A 23,152-nucleotide genomic window follows, 5' to 3' on the forward strand; every position below is an offset into this window, starting at 1 on the left:
CGGTGAGTGGAGGTTGGGGGTTGGGCACATGAGCTCCTGAGGAGGCCATCAGAGTATAGGTATGCATGCCCAGCAAGGACTCTCAAATCATTCAGGCAGTGTAGGGCAGGAAGTAGGCCATGATCTGGACTGCTGACTCCACAAGTGGCTTCTAGAGTCCACCTGGGCCCTTTGTCTCCACTACAGGCCATGTTTGAAGAACTGACTCAGGGGCCCATAGACCAGAGGTTCTCAACCTGTGGGTCGTGACCCCTTTGGGGGTCGAATGACCCTTTCACAGGTCCACCTAAGACCATTGGAAAGCACATACATAATTACATATTGTTTTTGTGATTAATCACTATGCTTTAGTTATGGTTGGGGGTCGCCACAACATGAGGAACTGTATTAAAGGGTCACTGCAGCATTGGGAGGGTTGAGAACCACTGCCATAGACCGTCTCTGGCTTGTGAGTAGAGGAACCTGGAAAACAGATGACTTGCCTCCACGAGCAAGGCTCCCCTCAGTCCTGGCTCTCCAGATCATAGCTGTAGGTCACTGGGTGACCTTTTAACTCTCTGAGCTAGCATGCATACAGCAGGAATGACTTACAACCAAGGGCTTCTGGCCTCCCCAGGGCCTTCTGACACCATGCTGGTTGGCACTCTTCCTCCAAGGCGCAGGGATTCATGAGGGTCTGGGGGAAACGGGCTCCACCAAGCATGTCCCTTATGATGAGGTGGTGGCGAGTACTGACTCAGGACCTCAGGCTGAAATAACTGCAGAGAGACTGCCAACTGCTGGCACAGACCTAGGACAGGAACTCCACTGTACATGATGTGTGCTTGCCCTCAGAGGTCACTTTGGGGGCCAGGTTGAGCCCCTTGTGGCCTTAGCTGGGGACAAACCTCTCTGTCAATTGACATGTCACACTCTGGTTTTCTGTGTCCAAGACAAACTGCCACAATTGTCTTATTTCCTGTGGCGAGGTGGGGGTTCTGTGTAGTCCGGCATCCCTGTGAGGCCCGACGGCACATCCAGGCTGGACATGATGTATACCAACAGCTTGCACTCCGGGTTTGTTTCTGCATGTGTTTCTAGGCATGTCCTTGTCTGTTGCTCTCTATCTACCTGTCTGTCTTGGCCTCTTTAGAAGCAGTTGTCTTGGTTAAGATTTATAAATATCGTACACTTGGTCCCTAGGAAATTGGCCCTTGGGTGAATTGACCTCCCTGGTCCTGGCCACATCTGAGGGCTTTCTCACTGGCCAGAAGTCACCAAACCAGGGTCTGCAGAGGAGCCTGGCCACACCCCCCACCGCAGTGCTGAATCCACAGGGGACGTCTAGGCAGCTGTTTGACTTCTCAGGGATTTGTGTCCTCCACATGAAGGTGCTGTGTGAGGAGACTTCCCTGAGACATCTTTTGTCTTGGCACCACCCCCCCACCCCTTTCAGTCTTGTCCCCAGGGAGGCAACATGGCCCTACTTAGTGCACACACAGTAGCCAGGTCGCTGCTCATCCACTCTGTACCCCAGGGTAGGCTCAGAGGTCAGTGTAAAGTCACAGCTGTGACAGAGGCCCAAGAGGGAGCCATGTCTAGAACAAGGCTGCCCTGGGAGGTAGCACTGGCTGAGGTCTAGAGGGTAAGCCAGGGTCAGCAGATGAAGTAGTGAGGGAAGAGGGCACAACCCTTGCAGAGACCTAGAGGTGTCTCCAGGAGCCAGGAGAAGGCCGAGAGGAGGTTCCAATAGTTAAAGAGGGACTAGGAGGGTACAGGTGGGCCTTTGTTCTCCCAAGGGCAGCAGGAGCTACCGAAGTGTGTTCCACAGGAGCTGGGCGTTCAGACTGGGGCCATAAGCTATTCCCTCTGGAGAGGTTGGAACATAAGCTGCTACAGAAGCCAGGAGCAAGTGGTCACTGCTGGGCTAGGACTTGGCACATTGGGAAGGTGCTCTAGAGCAGAGGGGGTCTGTCAGGCTCACCCCTCAACCTAGCCCAGGTGGCAGCTGGAAATGTGGAGCCATGACCTGAAATAGAGAGCAGATGTAAGAACTCAAGGTTCAGGGAGGGGTCGGGAGTCAAGATGCCCATCTTGGTTTTTACTCCCTACTAAGAAAGAAGCTCTGACTCCCTTCCCTAGCCTTCCAAGGACCCTCAAGTCCTCAGGCGCCCTCTGTCCAGGCCCTGTTTCCACTTGTCTGCCTGAGCCCCTCAGTGGTAGTGCCCGGATTTGCCCTGCCAGCCCCAGTGTGAGCACCAGCCCATGGAGGCCGGGGGACTGTCCTCTGACATCGCAGAACCAGTCTTTCCATCTGCCCCTTGGAGCCATCAGCAAGCTGCATCTCCTGCATGGGCCCTGTGGGAGGTGGCGAGGTGGAGGCAAGCCCCCTAAAGAAAGTGCTCAGAACTGCTACCCCTGTTGTTTCCTGGATTCGACCTCCTCAGGCTGAAGTAACCTCCATTGGTACCTCACCACCTTTGCCCTTTTCGATGAAATGCCCACCGCAGGGCTCCTTAACTCTGGGTCAAGTCAGGGCAATGCCATCAGACCCCTCAAGGTGCCTTGTTTCCCAAGACTCTTCCAGAAGGCAGTGTTGAGTGAAGGTGGATGAGTTGGGTGCTCCTTTTGAGCCTTAATGAGGAAGGGCAGTGTGGGTGCACTTTCATATTGCTGTCCAGGGGAGTGCTGGGGGTCGGGGAAGTCCAACCTGGATCTTCTCCCCCAAGAGTGGTGTGTGGGGCCCAGTGGGCTTCTGCTGCCCACTTTCAAGGAAATTCCAGGCTGCCCATCCGAGGCCCTCATTCTCCTTGTCCTGGGGCCCACCACGCCATGCACAGTTAGCCAGCTCAACCGGCCCTAGAGGAGGAGCCTCTAAGGATAGCTTGCAGAACCACACGCCAGGCCTGTCACAGGAACAGCTGGCTGCGGCCCGACAGCTCATGGTGTTCTGGCACTGTGGGGCCAGTGATAACATGCTTCGTGTTATGGTGCATTCACGAAAATGGAGAGTCTGAGACAATTTGACTTTCAAATTGTGGTGTTTATTTTAGCTGACTAGCGACTGTCCACCTGTCCATAAGCCTGACTTAGGTGAACAGCCCCCGACCCTGGGGACTGGGGGGCTTATAAAGCATTTCAGGTGCATTCCTTTTCCTGCAGGTGCAGGGACTTGGACAGAAATACAGCTTGTATAGACAAAAATTTTCCACTATTCCCCAGGTCATTGCTCAAAGGAATAGGTCACTGCTATTCCCCAAGTCATGGCTCAAAGGAACAGGTCACTGCTCAAAGGAATAACAGATTAAGTTCCCTGTTCTGCTTGGTTGGAGCAAGCAACCGCGGGGGTCCGGTTTCCGGGACCCAAGTCCAGCTAATTACCCTACTGGCTGGACATCTGAAAAATACCCTCTAACACTTTCCAGGAACAGGGATCATGCCTGGCACCTGTCACAGGGGAAGGGTAGGGTGCAAAGCCTCCCTTGAGTCTTTTCTCCCATCACATGGACACTTCCTTGTGTATAGTGGGGAGGTGACTTACGAGGGCTGCCCAGCTCTGTGGGACTAGAGCAGTTCTTGGGAGACAATACAAATTACAATTTATAGCTCACCCAGGGGACCTGGTCTGGGGAATCTCCTGGTGCTTCTCAGGAGCCTGAGGGTGGGTGTGCCTTTTGAGAGGCCCTGACCCAGGACTGTCTGTGCCACCTGCAGCCTGAGGACAGTGAGTGACTTCTGCCGAGTGGGCCCTTGGATGGCACTGTGCCTGCTACTGGGTACAGCTCTTTAAACCACTGGTTCTAAGCAGCATGGGCTCTAGGGTCACCCTGTTTCATCCCCAGCAAGGTAAAAGTTGCTTCTTCCCAGGTGTGAGCAGGCACACCTGAGGGCTGGGGGAAGGCCCCCAGAGGAGACCACACCCTGGGCCTTTGGGAAGGCACCAAGGCTGGGCCCTGCAGAACACCATGGCACTACAGTCAGACTTGGGGTTCCAGCCTCTTTCCCTTTCACCCCACAATGATCTCTTTGTGTTCTGCATCCTCGCCTTACCCCTTTCCCTATCTCATTGCAGGAAGTTCTACTACATCACCCTGCTGCGAGACCCTGTTTCCCGCTACCTGAGTGAGTGGCGGCACGTGCAGCGTGGGGCCACGTGGAAGACCTCTCTGCACATGTGTGATGGGCGCACACCCACACCCGAGGAGCTACCATCTTGCTACGAGGGCACAGACTGGTCCGGCTGCACACTGCAGGAGTTCATGGACTGCCCTTACAACCTGGCCAACAACCGGCAGGTGCGCATGCTGGCCGACCTGAGCCTGGTGGGCTGCTATAACCTGTCCTTCATCCCTGAGGGCAAACGGGCCCAGCTGCTCCTGGAGAGCGCCAAGAAGAACCTGCGCGGTATGGCCTTCTTTGGCCTGACAGAGTTCCAGCGCAAGACGCAGTACCTGTTTGAGCGGACGTTCAACCTTAAGTTCATCCGGCCCTTCATGCAGTACAACAGTACCAGGGCAGGCGGCGTGGAGGTGGACGAGGACACTGTCCAGCACATTGAGGAGCTCAATGACCTAGACATGCAGCTCTATGACTATGCCAAGGACCTCTTCCAGCAACGCTACCAGTACAAGCGACAGCTGGAGCGTAGGGAGCAGCGCCTCCGAAGCCGCGAGGAGCGCCTACTGCACCGAGCCAAAGAGGCGCTGCCTCAGGAGGACACTGAGGAGCCGGGCCGGGTGCCCACAGAGGATTACATGAGCCACATCATTGAGAAGTGGTAGTGGCAGCCCCAGGGGAGCCCCTCAGGGGCAGTCAGGGGAAGGGAGGGGAAGTCAGACAGAGTGCTCAGAAGGGACTGCCTAGTACTCAGATAGGAAGAGTCCCAGACCCGATTCCCAGAGGGTGGGTATGTCCTGAACAAAGACCGGGATGGGCAGTGCTGGCCCAGTGGGGCTGGTTCTCGTGGTTTCCCCCAGGCCTGGGGTCTCAGAAACCAACCTGTATTGCCCACTGGCTCAGAGGAAAGTGTTCTTGAAGGATTCTCCAGTCATGCCTGCGCAGGCCAAGTACAAGTGGCATCCCTGTTCTGGCCCCCGCCTCTATGTCACAGCAGCTGAAAGTTTAAAGACAAAAAGACAATGGAGCTGAGAGTGAGGAGGGGCCCTGCCAGACTAGGAGTATGTTCCACAGCCACCGTGTACATACCTACTTTCCTCACACAGGCCAGCGGGGGTTCCTCAGGCTAAAGCCGTCCCAGCAGCCCCTCGGCCTCCAGTGGCCCCATTGCCTAGGCCTGTGTGAAGCTCCCCTCCCTGGGAACACGGCAGCCATTTGAGATGCTGTCAGGAACAGAGCTCCACACTTGCCCATCTTCAATGTCAGGGCCACCCATCTGAAGCCAAGAAGACTAGTCCAGCCCCTGGGAAGTTTCCTCCCTTCTCTGGCTTCCTGCTTTACGTCAGGAGATCAGGACACATCTCCTGGATCCCCACCGCCTTTTCTAAAGTCATCAGACTGAGGAGGCTGTGGAGAATGCATCCAGGAGTGGGAAGGCTGTATCCAAGCTGGCCTTTGGGGCGACCACTCAGTCAGATCAGCTCAGACAGTAAGGGGGATCGTAAGTGCAGGCCCCCTACCCTGTTCTCCTTTCTGACCCCTGGGACTTGTTAGTAGACTGCCCCTGCCCTAAGCCAATCTCTTGCTCATTTCCTCAGAGCCCCTTCCCTCTGCTCCCACCATCCCATGTATGAGTGTGCAGTTAAGCCTCCGTTGGTAGGAACATGGTAGACCACAGCTGCTGTCCATGAGCCATATCTTGAAGCCAGTGGTGGTTCTGGATGCCGAGGAAGGGGAAATCAGGCTTTCAGATTCTCAGCTAGGGTTAGAAGAAATGGCTCTAGGTAACTGGCTCTCTGATACCCACATTCACAGTTCTCCCCACCCTGGGCTTTCCCTGCATTTTCCTGCCCCACCCCTACCCCCCAAAGCTGGTCAGGCCCTGTTTCCAGCAGCCCTGCAGATGGGAAAAGCCATGTTCCAAGTCCAGGCCAGTATCTTATCTGAGCATGCCCCCGCCCCCAAATGAGGCCCAAATCCTGTGCTCTGGCTAGTTGAGTGTGAGCCCCACACTGAAGTAGACAGGTACCCCATCTCTCCAGGAAAGAGCACATGCCCAGAAGCCACAGGCCTGCCTCAAAGCAGTAAGGGCCATAGGCCTCATAGGCAGATCTCACCAGTGGTTCCCTGCCCCAGCTGTCCCACCAGGGAGTGAGGAGTGGGGGAACAAGGAACCTTCTCTAACACAGGAAAAGCTAAGTTGATGTCAAATGAGATGGCTGCTCAGGAGAAAGTGGCTTTAGTCTTTGCTTGTGTAGCTTTCAGCTTCCTACACTGACCACTTCATCTTGTAGTCCAAAGGCAGAGCAGTCAGCAGGTCAGGATGAGTATTGTGCCAGTCCAACTCAGGACCATCCTTAGGAGTAGGTGTGTCATGCTGAAGAGGCAAGCTCCCAGATGATTTAATAGGTCTTTTAAAGGTGGGGTGAGGGGGAGGGTATGTGTCTTCTGTGCTGCTCAGCATTTGGGGCAGGCATGCTCCAGGCAGGACATGTTCCCGAGAGCTCAAGAGGTGGCCAACTCCAGGGTATGAGTCTGCCTGAGGCCTTGCAGTGGGTTTTCTGGGTGTGTGAGTCTGAGCGTAGGATCTGTTCTGTGTGTATTGGAATGGTTTAACTTACAGCCTGTTGTTGCTGTTTGCATGGAAACATAGGTTTCTCCTCAGTCTCTTTGCTGCATCTGGAAAGCAGTCCTGTCTCTGGCCAGCACCCAGGCTGAGATGCCCAGAGACGTGTCAATTGGCAGTTACCCTCTGACTCTTCGATCTCTAGCCTGGCACTTCCCATGAAGGCCACATGCTTTGGGGGGAAGGTTCCTTGTGCCTATAGCATCTCCAATGCCACAGGCTGGGCTCTACAGATGGCACAGGGTGGCCCCACCCAGGGCCTCTTAAGAGAGTTCAGTGCACAGAAGCAAACTCACGCTTGAACCACTCACTCCCCACATGATCCTACAATGTCCTTTCCCAGGGGAAGAAACAGGGGTGACGGGATTGTCCAGGTCTGTGAACTTTTTGGGAACTGGAAGTGTTTGACTTGAACCCAGGAGCATTTAAAGCTTTATTTATTAATAGCTTCTTATTAAAAAGAAAAAAGTGTTGAGAAGAGATGTTTTGGTTGTTCATACAAAAAACGAGTTGATATAATCATCTAATTTTTTTTTCTAGGGCAAGAGTGAATGTTAGCCGATGAAATAAACCCTGAAAAGTAGCCTTGGGTATGCTGTGGTCAGTGGTGACAGCAGTACCCAGTGTGGCGTAGCAGGGATCTTCAATTATGATTTTCAGAATGCATGTCTGTGAGCACAGGACTTGATGAAGGAACAGAAGGACTTCCCTTAGGTGCAGGTGGCCTAGGGAGAGGAATTAAATACTATTTCACTGTTTCACTGAGTAGTGCTTTGTGAAAGTAAAAGGCGTGATTATCATGGCCATAAAGAATAAGTTATTGATCATTAACCACAGTACTTGAAAAGATGCACCCCGCTGAGTGTTAGGGTTAGAGAAATGCAGACAACCATGTGCTTTTAAGTGGTTCATACCTCAAGGCCTGAAGGGTTCACCTTCTCTTCCCCTTCACAGAATCTTATCTGGAATCTGTCTGGAATGCACATGGGAGAAAGAATTGGAGGGAGGGGCCAGGTGGCCATGCCATCTACAGACGGGAATGGTCAGGCCCACCAAGGGAACAAAGAGCAGATCAGAAACCAGGACCTGGTCACAACTGATACACATGGAGTCCCACTTCCTGGTCACTGGAACTCTCGTACATGGGAGAGGCAGAGGGAGGCAGATAAGGCGGCCCCTTAAATCCCATCCTCAGATCCAAATACAGACAGTGCTCTTGACCATCTGGTCCCTAAGGGAGTATCCCTGTTTAATAAACAGAGTCTTGCAAGGGGAAAAGCACAGCATGGAGAACCTGCATAGAGACCCCTCTGGGGACACTTCATTGTGGCACTCAGCCTGCTCCTCCCCCAAGAACCCATGATGGAACTGCCATCTACTCTTGGGGGAGGGAGGCTCCATTCAGTTCTGTGGGTCCAGTGTGTCGTCAGACAGGTGAAATCAGTCCTGAGAACACCTACCCCCAAGGCGGGGATTTCATTCTCCTACCTGTAGTAAAATGTAAGACTACTATTAAGCCTGATTCTGAGACCCAAGAAACTCCAGGTCCCTGCCTGGCCCCTCACGCCATCCCTGCACTCACCTGTGCCAGCCCATCCTGTTGGCACGGCCCACGCACCCGTGTCCCTCTGCCCTCTTGCACTGTTGGGCAAGCCTGTTTGCTCCTTGGGTCTCTTGAGTTTGGACAGTTCTCCCTCATCTTGTGTTCAGCTGCCACCCAGCCCCACCCACCCCCCATCCCTGCTTCCATTACTGTCCCTCTCCACATCCAGTATTTCAGCTATGACCAGCATTTGCCACTCCCTGGGGTGGTCCTACTACCTACATGCTTCCCTGGATCCTTACATCCAAAAACCTTCAGGCAAACGCTTGTCCTCACATGATGCTCTGTGCCTGCTTTACTTCTTTCTTCCTAGGGCAAGTAACACTGACCTGACCTGCCTGGGCACGGTCCACATTGCAGTGGCACAAAGAGTCAATCCTCTCGTCCTCATGCTCCCAGCTCAAAGTACTCAGGGCACCTGGCCAACCTTGAGGGAGAGAAGCTTGCAGTCCCCTCCAGGAAATGCACCTGGGCTCGGGGACCTCCAAGACTACGTCGCCCCTGTAGGGCACTGGATGCATCAATGTTGTGGGGACCTTTTGCCCAGCACCCTTTCTCGCTGACCAACTGCCTTCTTCACATGATCCTCCCCTAGTGAACCAAGGTAGGCAGCTAGCCCCTTTGACAAGGCCTGGCTTGGAGGTCTACTTTATGTTCCATGGAGACCCTGCTGTTGGGAGCCTGGCCTTGGCTCTCCTCTGTACCACAGCACAGAGAAATCTTCAAGGAGTACAGCTTTTTTTGTCAGATCAGGGTTTAGATTCCAACTGGACCACTGACCTGATTTTGGCCCCACTCTGTGAAATGGGAAGGTGACTGTAAGGATTCATCTGGAGAAGGAACAGGCCTTGGCATGGAATACCTCATACTGCCTTCATCTCGGTCTCTCACCCCGAACACAAGACAGGCTGCAGCAAGGAGACTTGTTGAAAGCAGAGTCCTGACCTGGCTGGTATGGCTCAGTGAATTCAATGACGGCCTGCGAACCAAAAGGCTGCTGGTTCAATTTCCAGTCAGGGCACATGCTTGGGTTGCAGGCCAGGTCTCCAGATGGGGAAGTACAAAAGGCAAATGATCGATGTTCCTCCCTCTCTTCCCCTCTCTAAAAAAGAAATAAAATCTTAAAAAAAAAAACAACTTAAAAGAAGTCATGCTAAAAAAATTTTAAAATAAAAAGGCAGAGTCCTGACCCTGCCCAAGACCAACTGAGTCACATCCATTTCACTGCCCACTGGTATAGGGAGGCCATGTGGGCCCAGCCTCTCCTATGAGCACATCTAAGGGCTATACTCTTTTTCCTTTTTTTTTAAATATGTTTTATTGATTATGCTGTTACAGTTGTCCCAATTTCTTTTCCCTCTGCTCCCCTTCACCCAGTGCCCCCCCTCCAGTTGTCCCCCCATTTAGTCCATGTCCATTGCATATAGTTCTTCTCAACCTCTTCCTGTCTACTCTACTCCCTCCTACTATGCTTCTTAATTCCTGTACCATCTCCCTCCCTTTCCCCTTTCCCCCTCCCTGCTGACCTCCCCCCAATATGTTCCCCATACCTATAGTTCTTTTTCCAATCTCATTGCCTATTTAGTTTGCCTTTCTTTTGAGTCCCTAGCTTCTTATTTTTTCCCCTCAAAGGACCATGGCAACCTTCAAAAGTCCCTATCCATCCCCACCTGGTTAGTGCCATCTTGTTAGTGTGGGTTACTCACCCTGCCTTTTCTCCCATCAAACAAATATTGTACAAAGGACCCTTCTAAAGAAACTGCTTATATCCTTTGTTCCCAATCCCTCTGAAGTGTGATTGATTTTCCTTTATTTGTCTATTCAATTTAAGTCTTCTGGTTACAACCAGAATGTTAGGGGTCCCCCTATATTCTATGGGTGGCGTCAGGAGACACTCTTCAACAGTGGTGACTGGCAGAGTGCTCACACATGGCCCCCTTCATCTTCCACCTTGTCAAGAAGGCCATCAGCCTTTGTTCTCACTGACTCCACTGCAGTATTCAGGATAGTCAGAGCTCAGTATCACCCTTTCAGCTTCGGTGAGGCACAGATAGCCCTCTGGGGGTCAGGCTGTTCCCTCTGATGAGCCCCTACTTCAGCTATCTTGGCCCTGATACCCTTCTCTCCAGCCCCTTGCACAGGTCCCTCTCTTCTACCCCTCAGGCATGGGGTTCTTAACCTTACCCCAGACAGGTCCCCCGCCCACTAGCCATTGGAGGCTGGCTCTGTTTAATTTGCCACACAGTTACTTCCATGCCACTGCGACCGGGCCAGGCATTGTTCTTCCCTTAGACCATCCACAGTCTCAGGCCTGACTCTGGCAAAGGCCAAGGACATGCAGCAGTGAGACTCTGCACTCCCCCTCTCAACCCCAGCTTTCTACCATCCTCTCTGATGGGCCCATTTTCACTGATCCCATCCTCCTGCCCTGCTCTGAGGCTCATCAGAACCCTGGGATTTCTCTGTGAAAGGAAGCCTAAGTAATGTGGGAAACATTTAAAAAAACAAGCATTCATGACGAGGACTCTCCAGGACTCGTGGAAGAGCCAGCCCGGCTCATCCAGGCTTGGCTGGCTGGCATTGCTGCTTTGCTTTGGATGGTGCTGCCCTTACTCAGAAGCCTCGAGCCTGGATCCAGGGCCCCCTGAGCTTATGAGCTTAGTGCTTGCACAGAGCCATCTTGGGGTACAGACCTGTTACATGACAGCCACATGGGGGGTGCTTGCTCTAAGGGTCCCTGTGCTCTGGCATGATTCGCTTCCAGCTTAAATGACACCTTGTTTTGCTTTGTGCTCCCAGAACATGTTGAGACATGCTGCATGGGGCATGACAGAGTGCTCATTCTCAGCTGGCACTCCCTCCACGGAGGAAGTAATTTTTTACTTCAAGAGATTTAAAACTCGGCATCACAGCAGGGCCTACTGGTTGTCCCTTGGTATTTGTTTCCCCTCCTTCCTTCACCTATCAATGGGAACATAACTAGCCAAAGTCAATTAAGACTCCATACACTTCCCAGCTCCTCACAGTGAGATGTGGCTACACCACTAAACTCCAGCCAATAGTGTGCAAGAGTAGGTAACAACTGCAGTTTTGGAAAACAATCCTGAACAAGGAGCAGTGGGCCCTTTATTCTCTCATCCTGCTAGGGATGTTCTGCTTCAAGATTGCCCAACTGTTGCTCCGGGCTCCATACACATGGGTGTTCTACAATACAGAATGTATACCCTTTTGTACATTTTGAGTTTTGAAACGTGTGAATGAATTACCTATTCAAAACAGAGATGGCTAAAAATAAACAAAGCAAAATAGAAAATAAATGCTAAATTTATGACAATGAATTTGTCAGAATTTGAAGAATGGGGGGAGGGTGGGACTCGGGATGGAGAAATAAGGGAACTTCAACTTTATCTGTAACATTTTATATGTTATAGTTAGAAAACAAATAAAAGAATAGTAACTGTCACTTTCTAGTAGTGGGTCCATGGTGGTTTGTCATGTTATTTATACATTTCTTTATGGTTTTATGTTTCTCAAAATTATTACTAAAGAGACTGCACATGAGGCAGTGCAGAAGCACAATCTGCAACTCAGGCTTCAGGCTACTGAAACAGAGGGACCCAGCCAGACAGGACCAGGAAATCCCAGGCTGAGATGTGGAGCTGAGGGAAAAGCTTTGAGCATTTGTTGTTTCTGGTCATTTTGCTGGATGACTCATAGAGTAGTCCTGCATCCCCCAGAGTGAGCCCAGCCTCCCCACACATCTGCTTGTCTCCTTCACCAGAGCCCCAAGAGTAGGCGGAAACAACAGATTCCTCATTTGGCCCCTCTTGCCACCTGAAGTAGGGGCACCTCATGACTGGCAGTTGTCCCAGGCTTATTCCAAGCAGTGGGGATAAAAGTTCTACCTCCCTATGCAGCCTTTTCTGACACCACTCAGCAAGGACATTGGGGTCTGTGAAGTCTAGGATCCAAACTTGACCTTTGCCAGTGGGAGGCAGGAGCTGTGGTATCTGCCTGGAGTAGAGCAGTCATTGCCTAGGAGCTTTCTATTTGGTCTTTTGGCTAAGAGAGCAGGCTTTCTTGGGGCTTTTTGTTTATTCCCATTGGCACTTCTAGGTTGCTGGCTGCTTCTGCCCCAATTCTGGGACATATGAGGCAAAAGGAAAACCCAGGAACTCACATCATATCATTTTTTGGGTTTCATGGTCCCTCACTCGTCTATCTTCTCTTATCATATAGAAGATAGATAGATAATATATGTTACATATATTATAGATAAGTGAATATTCTATCTATCTGTCTATCTATATTTCTATCTCTATAAAATATCCAGATTTTTTTTGTAGTAGTTAGCAGGAGGAATAGGGAAAAGTATGTCTACTTCACATTCCCAGAAGCAGAAGTTACCTCTCTAGAAGAATTTTATTTTAACCAAGATGCTTTTGGACATGATTATTCTTAACCCAGGCAGGACACCAACATTTCCTTTGATCAACTTAAGGGAGGCTCCATGCTGAAGGACCTCAGGCAGTGTCTTGAGAAAATTGATGTGAGGACAAGTCCCTGATGCCCCCACCTTCTGCCAACAAACCTCAGCATAGACTGCACCCTCCAGAGACTGAATATTTCTGAGTTTCCCCAGCAAGAGGGAAAACAGACACCCCTGACCCAGTGGCATATGTTTGAGGATCCAAGTGAAAAGCCAGACCCTTTTAGCTCGTTTAGGGTATTCACTCCTTGAAGGCAATTATGAGCTGTATTTGGCTGGCTTTTCCTGCATGGGGCTTGTTTTTCCTTTAGAGCTGGGCCCACTGCAGGCCCTTGTCAGATGGAGTCAAAGATGGGGGCAGGGCACTGAGCCAGGAAGTGGGGTCCTCTAGGCTCCTGCCTCAGGCCTGACTGCTCACATTCTAATGGATCAGGAAAGAAGAGGTTCCTGGGGTGCCCCCATAGCCCTCAGGCCATTCCTCATATAATCTTTCACACTACCCTTGACCGTCACTCCGGTCCTGAACCTACTGGCCTAGGAACTGGTGTGATGTTCTACCTTCAGTTCCTCCACGGGCAAGCTTTGGGGCAAAAATGCTTACTCTCCCTGAGTGTGTGTTTCTACTCTGAAGGAGGGTTTAGATGAGACTTGAGATGCAGGTAGGTTGTAACTGTCTGGGCTGCCCTATGAGATGGGGACTGTGGCTGCAGAAGCTGTCTCCAGGATGGAAGAGGATAAGTCTCCTGAGGTCTCAGGGGTGTTGACTCCCAGTTGCCTAGTGGGACCTGCTAGATAAGCCGCCCTTCCTTGGCCTTCTTCGTATCCTCATGTACATACTGGATCTTCCAGATCCTTTCCTGAATCCTTGCTCTGTATCTGTTTCTGGGGGATCACAAACCTAGAGACCCTGATTCCAGGGCAGCCACCAGCAAGTCTCCTTTCCACGATGCTTCTCCCTTGATGGAACCACAGCAGGACTGTATGAGGGAAGGCAGCTTTCCTCATACACTCAGCTTGGGGGTCAGGCCTGCAAGGCAGCCAGGGGTCTGGCACTGTCAGTATGACCAGCCAACAGTGGCTCCAGGGGCTACTACAGAAAAGAGCCTTCTCTGTTCTCTCAGCTCATAGCCACATGACAAAAGCCCCTCCTTCTGTAACCTAGCTTATTCAGGCCAGGCCTCAAGAGGAAAATAAACGTAGAGGGTGAAGGGTGAGGCAAAACAAGCTCAGTTATACCCACTAGAAAGAGCTATTTCTCCCTTAGGCCAGCCTATCCAAAGAAAATGTGCCTTGTGGAAGGCCAGACAACAGCCATGCCCTCGCATTATGTGCACATGCTATATATTTACATGTTTCATGCTTTATATCATATGCAATGCACATTATGTGCTGTTACATGCCATACACATTAGATGCCGTATATGTTATATGTCATTAGATGTGTGGCTAATGTGTATGTTACAGGCTGTGCATGTTACACACCGTGTGTACCTATAGCATGTACTATGTGTGTTAAACTATATAGATTATGTGTTACATGCTATGCATATCCTGTGAATGTTAATTATGCTATGTGCTATACACGTGCATGTTATACACTATGTTTCATATTATACACACATGCTATGTGTATATAGGCTATTACATGTGCATAATTTGCACTGTTACATGTTGTGCATGTTCTCTATACATGAAATACACCATGTGTGTTACCTACAGCTCCTTACAGACACTGGTCCGTTGAGTCTACCAGGAGGAGGCGCCCTCTCCAGCTCTAAGCGCGCTTTACTCTCAACTGGGTGCTGCTACAAGATCCCAGGCCAGGCTCAGAGCCTTTTAGGAGGGCAGACTGTGCTGCTAGCTGGCCCCGAAGAGTACATGGCCTGCAGTGAGGGACCTTTGTACTTTTTTATATCTGTGCCATATTAATGTACCATAATTTCTTTATCCATTCTTCCATTGTTGGACATTGAGTTGTTTCAAATTTTTAGTTTTTATAAATAGAGTTGCTATTAAATTATTTTGTGGACATGTATTTTTATTTCTCTTGAGCAAGTACCAAAGAGTAGAATTTCTGGTCCATACATAATTATTTTTAACTTTATGACAAACTTGCACTTTTTCAAAGTATTTGAACTAATCTACCCCCACAGGCAGTAGATGACCATTTCCATTGCTCCACATCCTTGCCAACCAATTTCAGTCATTCCAATAGTTGAATAGAAGTACAGTAGTTCATCGAATAACATCATTTCATTTATTATAATACTGATGAGGAGAAAATAGATTCTTGGCCAGGACCACTGTCTGTGTAGAGTATGCGTGTTTTCCCCATGTCTGTATTAATTTACTCCAAGGACTCTGGTTTCCTCCCACATCCCGAAGGCATGCATATGAAGTGGAATGGTGGGTCTGCATTGTCCCAGATGAGTGAGTGTTTATGTGTGAGTGTAAGTGTGTATGTGTGTGTGTTTGTATGTCTGTGAGTTATGTGTATGTGTGTGTGTTTATGTATGTGAGTGTGTGTTATGTGTGTATGATTGTGTATGTGTATATCTGTGAGTGTGTATTGCATGTATGTGCATATGTGTTCATAAGTGTGTGTGAGTGCATGCGTGTTGTGAGCACATATGTGTGGGCATGTGTACATGCACATGTGTATATATGTGAGCATTTGTGTTTGGGAGTGTCTGTAAATGTGTGTGAATATGTATGGGTATGTGTATAAGGTGAATGTGTGTGAGCAAGTGTGTATGTGTATGTAAGAATGTGTGAACACATATGTGCCTTGTGGCCTGAGCTGCCAGGACAGCCTCTAGCCACCTGGGATCCTGAACTGGAAAATCATTCTTGCTTTTATTAATTTGTCTTACATGTATGTATAGCACATATTTATTTTGAGGTTTAATATTAGTGGTGCCTTGGGTCATTATTTAGAAGCTTGGTTTCTGTGATCAGAAATATGCTGTAGAAATGTAATGCTTATTTATATTAATTAGCCTGTGGTAAAATTGACTTTGCTAGACTTTGTTTAGCTAAAAGTCACAGTTTCCAAGAATCTATCAACAACCTTAAGTGACGTCTTTCTGTATCTCATGTGGTTTAAAATTTTTATTACCCAGATAAGTAATGATGTTAAAAGTACCCTTTTGTATGCTTATGGGTATTTGGATATCTTCTTTTGTGAAATGTGTCTTTGCTTAATTTTTTAAAAATTGGGTTGTCTTTCTCTTATTAATTTGTAGGAATTCTTTATATAGTCTTGATAGGAACTCTTTGTCAGATGCATGTGTTTTGAATACTACCTACCAGTCTTTGGCTTAACTCAGTTGATGAACTCTTTTGTTAAAGTCTAAATTATAAATCTACGTTTGTTTTGTGGATAGTTTTTATGTGTTTTGGACAAATAAATGAAACCATAACAGTTACATAAGACTTCCAGGAAGCCTCCTGACAAGGATAGACCATGCCCTTTACTTTTCTCTGTCCTGCTGTCTAGAGCACAAAACCCACTTCAGACAATGAGGTGATCTTGGAAATGGAAACCACAAAATTTAAAAAGTCTGAGACATAATGAGGACACCATACTGGCCCTAAAACTGTCTAGTTTCAGACTTCTTTTATATCAGACAGAAATAAACATTTATCTTATATAAGCCTCTATTTTTTCAGCTATGTTCCTCGTAGCTGAACCTAATCACAGCTGATACACAAAGAAAGATCAGTTAGCAAACTCACTAATTACCCTGCTGTTTTCACTTCACTTTCAAAATTTCTCTAAGTCAGCAGGTCTTAATTCTCATTATTCATCAGAGTCACTAGTAAGCTTATTTTATGAAAGTGGGAATACCCATGATTTAGGTTGGGCCTGAGTGGGAGGCCCAGGAAGTCCATTTTATAGATAGGATGCAGTCTCCCCAGGGAATGCTCCATGAGCTGCCAAGGTTGAAAACTTGTGCTTCAAATCAATATTTTATTCTTTGCCTGAAATTGTAGGCATAATGACTAGGTGGCTGAGCTCTGCCCTCTGGTGAGAATGGACCAACAGAAATAGACTTGTGAGATACAAATAGAATTAAACTCGTGAATTCTAACTCATGCCTTGAAATATAAGCCAAACCTGCTAGCCAGAAAAGCAAACTAAGTAGTTTTTTAGATGTATGTGCAGTAAAAGATGTGCAGCCCCTGGGCTCAGGAGCTAGGTCTCAGGTCCAGGAAGAATGATCCTGGGCTGTAACCTCTGTGAGCTTCATTCCTCCTCTGAAATATGAGTCTATTATAAATTGCACCTGCCTTGCCCTGGATTACTGAGGAACAAATAAGATAATGGATTTTGAAGGGTCTTGCCGGCAAGTTTCCAATATCTCTGTGACACAGGTATTAAAAGATTCCGTTCAACTGTGCAGAGTTCTGAAGGGCCATGGGTACAGCCTTGCCACCTTCAGAGATTTGCATTGAGCCACCAGAGCAAGGCCCAGGTTACCCCAACCCTGTAGCAGCCATCTATATTGTCTTTTGGATTTGGATGCCTCAGGGAATCAAGTGAAAGCAATTGATCTCCCTGGATAAAGAGAAGGCACAGACACAAAATATGCACACAACCTCAGGGTTCACTGCCTCCAGGAAGCCCACCATGAACTTAAAGTGGGCATGTCTGTTCCATAGTGTGTCATCTCCATTCAGGACCACAGATAGCAGTCAATCCAAGCAGTGTGACAGCCTGTTAACTAGAGTGTGGCAGAGAATAAACCAGTAAGTGATAAGTCCTCTGAACTGGGACCACTCATGGAGGCCTTGGGGCCTGTGTCTGGGATCCTCACCTTTAACAGGAGGCAGCTGTCCACCTTTGATGCCTGTTACAGACAGAATGATGTCCCTCCAAAATCCATATATTGAAACCCTAACACCCCCAATGTGACCATATTTGGACATAGGGCCTTCAACTTTCCACCTCTGGAACTGTGAGAAATAAATCTCTGTCGTTTAAGCCACCCAGTCTGTGGCATTTTGTTATGGCAGTCTGAGCAGAGTGAGACACTACCTGTGTAGCCTGAGGTTCCCTCTGCACAGCTAGGGTGTGGCTGGGAGCCAGGTGAGGGAAGTGTCCACAGAGTTCAGCCTCATCACTCAGCTGGGCTGTCCTTTCTGCCCACTAGTCTGGCATAACAGGGTCCCTTCAGCCCTGCAGGAGTAACCATCCTGCCTCTTAGACCTGACATATTTCCACACATGCAACTGAAAGCCACAGGCAGCTTCCCGGGAGGCCAGTCCCTGTGCTCAGGATTCCAGGCCCCAGGCCCCTTCCCACACAGCCACTCAGCCTCCCTCCAGGGTAAACCTGGCCTTCACTCTTTCAGGAAGTACTCACTCCATCTCCTGGCACAGCAACCATGTCACAGTCAAGAGTGACCAACACAACACTTGCCCTGAGCTTAGGATAGCTACGCGGGCTAAGAACTTAAAAGATGTCTGCATTTTTATTTCTCAGTGAATTAATCTATCAACCAATCTATATCTAGCTTCAAGACACAACTAATTCCTCCTCACCCTTATCACCAGGTACCCTTGTTCCCTAAATCATGGCAAGAGCCTCTTCTCTGGGTCTGGCCTCCCTCTGAACCATTTAAATGTCCTCCTCACAGCAGCCAGAGAGGCCTTGTAAAACTGAGCCATTAGGTCCCAGTCTGGGTGAAAAACTGTATGACATACAGTGAGCGTGGTAGCCATCTTCTTCTGGATAGTCAACTGAGCCCTTTAGGGTTGAAGACGAACGCTGTGCAAGCATGCCCAAGACAGTCGCAGATTAATTCCCCAATACACAGGAAGTTATTAGAAGCATCATTCATTAGAAGCATCATCAGTCAACTTAAAGAAAAAAGTGATATGTGATTTCCATTTTATTAAGACTGAGGCCAAAGGAGGGTGAAGTGAACTAGAGAAACTTTGTAAAAACTTTTGGGCGCTGGCTCTGGAGAAAGAGCTGGGAGAGCAGCAGACTAGATCCCAGTACAGAATCATCTCCAGTGCTACAGGAGAAATCACTTAAGCCAGCAGTTCTCAACCTGTGGGTCATGACCCCTTTGGGAGTCAAATGACCCTTTCACAGGGGTCGCCTAAGACCATCAGAAAACACATATATAATTACATATTGTTTTTGTGATTAATCACTATGCTTTAGTTATGGTTGGGGATCACCACAACATGAGGAACTTATTAAAGGGTCGCGGCATGAGGAAGGTTGAGAACCACTGACTTAAGCAAACTACTTCCCTCTGAGCAGCATCACCTGGAGGCAGAAGCTCAACAACTATATACATGAAGGTCACACCACAAAGGCAGAAAATAAGAGCAGATCAACCTAAGAAGCAGAATCAAACAAGACCAGCCACCCAAAATGGCGAGGTGGAATAACACCCCACCAAACAGGAACAATACCCCACCAAAAGGAAAGGAGAAATTTCCAGAAGGAGGGATAGATGAAATAGAGGCAAGCAAACTATCAGACATGTAATTCAAAACAATAGTAATGACAAAGCTCAATGAACTCAACGAACTCAAAGAAAACTACAAAGAACTCCAGGGGAACTACAAAGAACTCCAGGGAAGCTACAAGGAAGTTACAGAGAACTACACCAGCATAAAAAAAATACATATAAACTATCAATAAGAACCGGGAAGAAATGAAGAATACAATTTCTGAACTGAAGAACACAGTAGAAGCCATCAAAAGCAGGCTAAATGAAGCAGAGGATCAGATCAGTGAGTTAGAGGACAACATAGAAAAAAATTTCCAGACAACGCAACAAAATGAAAAAGTACTGAAAAAGAATGAAGAGAGCTTAAGAGAACTGCAAGACAAGATAAAACAAAACAATATCCATATCATAGGGATACAAGAAAGAGAAGAAGAGGAGCATGGGATAGACAACCTGGTTGAAAAAGTAATGACAGGAAACTTTCTTCCCTTGATAAGAGAAAAAATCATGCAAGTCCAGGAAGTACAGAGGGTCCCAATGAAGATGAACCCAAAAAGGCCCACTCCAAGGCACATCATAATTAAATGGCAACATTCAAAGACAAAGAGAGAATCTTAAAGGCACCAAGAGAAAAACAACAAATAACATACAAGGGAACTCAAATAAGACTATCAACTGATTCCTCAACAGAAACACTACAAGCCAGAAGGGAATGGTAAAAAATATTGAAAGCAGTGAAGAACAAAGGCCTACAACAAAGACTACTCTACCCAACAAGGCTCCCTTTCAAAATGGAAGGTGAAATGAGTTTCACAGACAAAGGAAGACTAAAAGAATACATCTACACCAAACCAGCATTGTAAGAGAAGCTAAAGGGAATTCTTTAAGAAAAAGAAGAAAAGGAGAGAGGGAGAGGAACACAGGTCCAAAGGGAAATTAATAAACACCTGTCAATAATAACCTTAAATGTAAATGCATTAAATGCTCCAATAAAAAGACATCGGGTAGCAGAATGGATACAAAAACATGACCCACATATTTGCTGTCTACAAGAGACATGCCTCAAAACAAAAGATTTACACAGACTGAAAGTGAAGGGATGGAAAGTGTTCCAAGTAAATGGACATGAAAAATAGCTGGAGTAGGAATACTTATATCAGAGAATACAGAATTCACAACAAAGGCCATAAAAAAGAGACAAAGAGGACATTTCATAATACATAAGGGAACGATTCAACAAGAAGTTATAATCCGACTTCCGGCCAAGAAGGAAGTATAGACAGACACACTGCATCTCCCTCCACAACTAAGAAGGAATACAACTACCTCAAAACTAGAAACAACCAGAAGTTCTAGAAAATCAAACTGCATGAAAATCCGACAAACAAAGATATAAAGGAGAAATACTCATCCAGACAGGTAGGAGGGGCAGAGCCAGGGTGGAGAGGACGCAGTGTGGTGGTGGTGGCAGTGGCAGCGGTGGCAGGACGGCAGAAAGCACAGTTAAACGTTTTAAAAAGTTAGGAGGGACACCTGAGGAGTGTTTGCAATTCCTCACCAGACCGTGCAGCTCACTGTCTCAGCATTGGGGAAAATCAAGCCTCATTACTACTGACTGTGCATACCAGTGGGGGTTGGGGTGGAGGCAGAAACCGCCGGTCTCTCAGCAGAGTCCAATTGTTTAAAGGGCTCCACCATCCTAGAACATCCACAGACCCACCCTCTCTGGGAACGATGGCCAGGGCAAAAGCTAGAGGGGCGCCAGTCCCATATGGAACTGGGAAAAGTGCCTGGAAAAGGGGCGAGTGCTGGGCAAGTGGCATTATTCCCTTTTAGACCGCTTCCCCACATACAGCGCAACAACGTGGTGAAATGGGTCGCCCTGTACTGACAATTCCCTAAGGTTCTGCCCCTTATAATGTAAAAGGAGCAACAGCTCTACCTAAGACACAGAGACAAACAAACACAGGAGCCTGTCAGAATGAGGAGACAGAGAAGTATGGCCCAAAAGAGGGAACGGATCAAGGTTCCAGTGGGAGAACTAAGTAATGAGGAGATAGCCAACCTAACATGAGGAGATGGCCAACCTAACAGACAGAGAATTCCAAACACTGGTGATAAAGATGCTCAAGGGTTAACAGATATGCTTGAGTATGGCAAACACACAAGAGAAGTGAAGGATATGCTAAGGGAAACAAAGGAAAATCCACAAAAATCCGATGGCTAAAAGAAGAAAACCAAGGTTCAAATCAATGATTTGGAACACAAGGAAGAAAAAAAGAGTCAACCAAGGACATAATGAGGAAACACAAATTTAAAATAATGAGGAGAGGCTTGGGAACCTCTAAAACAACTTTAAATGTGTCAACATTCGAATCATGGGGGTGCCAGAAGAAGAAGAGGAAGAGCAAGAAATTGAACACTATGTGAAAAAATAATGGAGGAAATCTTACCAACTTTGCGAAGGAAATAGACATACAAGTCCAGGAAGCACAGAGAGTCCTAGATGAGCTGGACCCAGAGAGGACCACACCAAGACACATCATGATTAAATGCCAAAGCTGAAAGATAAAGAGAGAATCCTAAGGCAACAAGAGAGAAGCAGAGTGTTGCCTACAAAGGGGTGCCTTTAAGACTATCAGCTGATTTCTCAAAAGAAACTTTGCAGGCAAGATGGTACTGACAAGTAGTATTCAATGTGGTGAAAAGCAAGGACTTAAACAACCAAGATTACTCTGTCCAGCAAACTATCATTTAGAATGGAAGGGCAGATAAAGTGCTTTCCAGACAAGGTAAAGCTAAAAGAGTTCATCATCACCAAGCCATTATTACATGAAATGTCAAAGGGACTTACTTAGAAAAAGAAGATCAAGACTATGAACATTAAAATGACAACAAACTCACAACTATCAACAACTGAATCTAAACAAAAAAAAGAAAAACAAATTCCAACTAAGCAAATGAGGATAGGAACAGAATAATAGGTATGGGGATCATTTGGAGGGTTATCAGCCAGGAGGGGGGAGGGGGATAAATGGAGATATGGGTGCAGGGATTAAGAAGCATAAATGGTTGGTACAAAATAAACAGGGGGAAATTAAGAAAAATATAGGAAAGGGTGAAGCCAAAGAACTTATATGCATGACCCATAGACATGAAATAAGGGGAGTTGGATTGCTGGAGGGAAGGGGGGTACTGGGCAGAGGGGAGCTAAGGGGAAAGAAATTGAAAAAACTGTAACAACATAATCTATAAAATGTACTTAAAAATAAAAACGATATAACCCTCGTAAACATATATTCACCCAACATAGAAGCACCCAAATATATAAAGAAAATCTTGGAAGAATACAAGAAGGATATCAACAGCAACACACTCATAGTAGAGGACTTTAACACCCCACTGTCAACAATGGACAGATTTTTCAAAGCAAAGAAACATCAAAGATATTGAGGCATTGAACAACCACTCTAAATCAAATGGACTTAGTTGATATATATAGAACTTTTCACCCCAAAGAAGCAAAATATGCATTCTTTTCAAATGCACATGGAACATTTTCAAAGATAGACCACATGGTATGCCACCAAACAAGCCTCAACAAATTCAAGAAATTGAAATTATATCAAGCATCTTCTCAGATCACTATGTCTTGAAACTGGAAATCAACCTCAAGGAAAAAACTCAAAGACATTCAAACTCATGGAGAACGAATGACATGCTATAAATAATGAGTGTGTTAAGAACGGCATCTAGGAAGAAATCAAGAAATTACTGGAAACAAATGATAATGAATGCACAACAGCCCAAAACCTGTGGGACACAACAAAAGCAGTCCCGAGAGGAAAGTTTATAGCAATAGA

At 47.5% G+C, this 23,152-nt stretch overlaps 1 protein-coding gene across 1 annotated transcript in view; it reads left to right on the top strand.

Moving 5' to 3' along the window:
• HS6ST1 (heparan sulfate 6-O-sulfotransferase 1) overlaps positions 1-7,199 on the top strand; it is a 49,676-nt gene extending 42,477 nt beyond the window's left edge. The window contains exon 2 of the mRNA XM_090278852.1: positions 4,052-7,199. Within this exon, the coding sequence (XP_090134978.1) occupies positions 4,052-4,760 (709 nt within the window). The 3' untranslated portion in view covers positions 4,761-7,199. The remainder of the gene's footprint in view (positions 1-4,051) is intronic.
• The last annotated feature ends 15,953 nt before the right edge of the window (positions 7,200-23,152 follow it).

This window comes from Furipterus horrens, unplaced genomic scaffold (genome assembly GCF_987537825.1).
Source record: "Furipterus horrens unplaced genomic scaffold, mFurHor1.1.pri manual_scaffold_1, whole genome shotgun sequence".
In the NCBI taxonomy this organism is placed as follows: Eukaryota; Metazoa; Chordata; class Mammalia; order Chiroptera; family Furipteridae; genus Furipterus; species Furipterus horrens.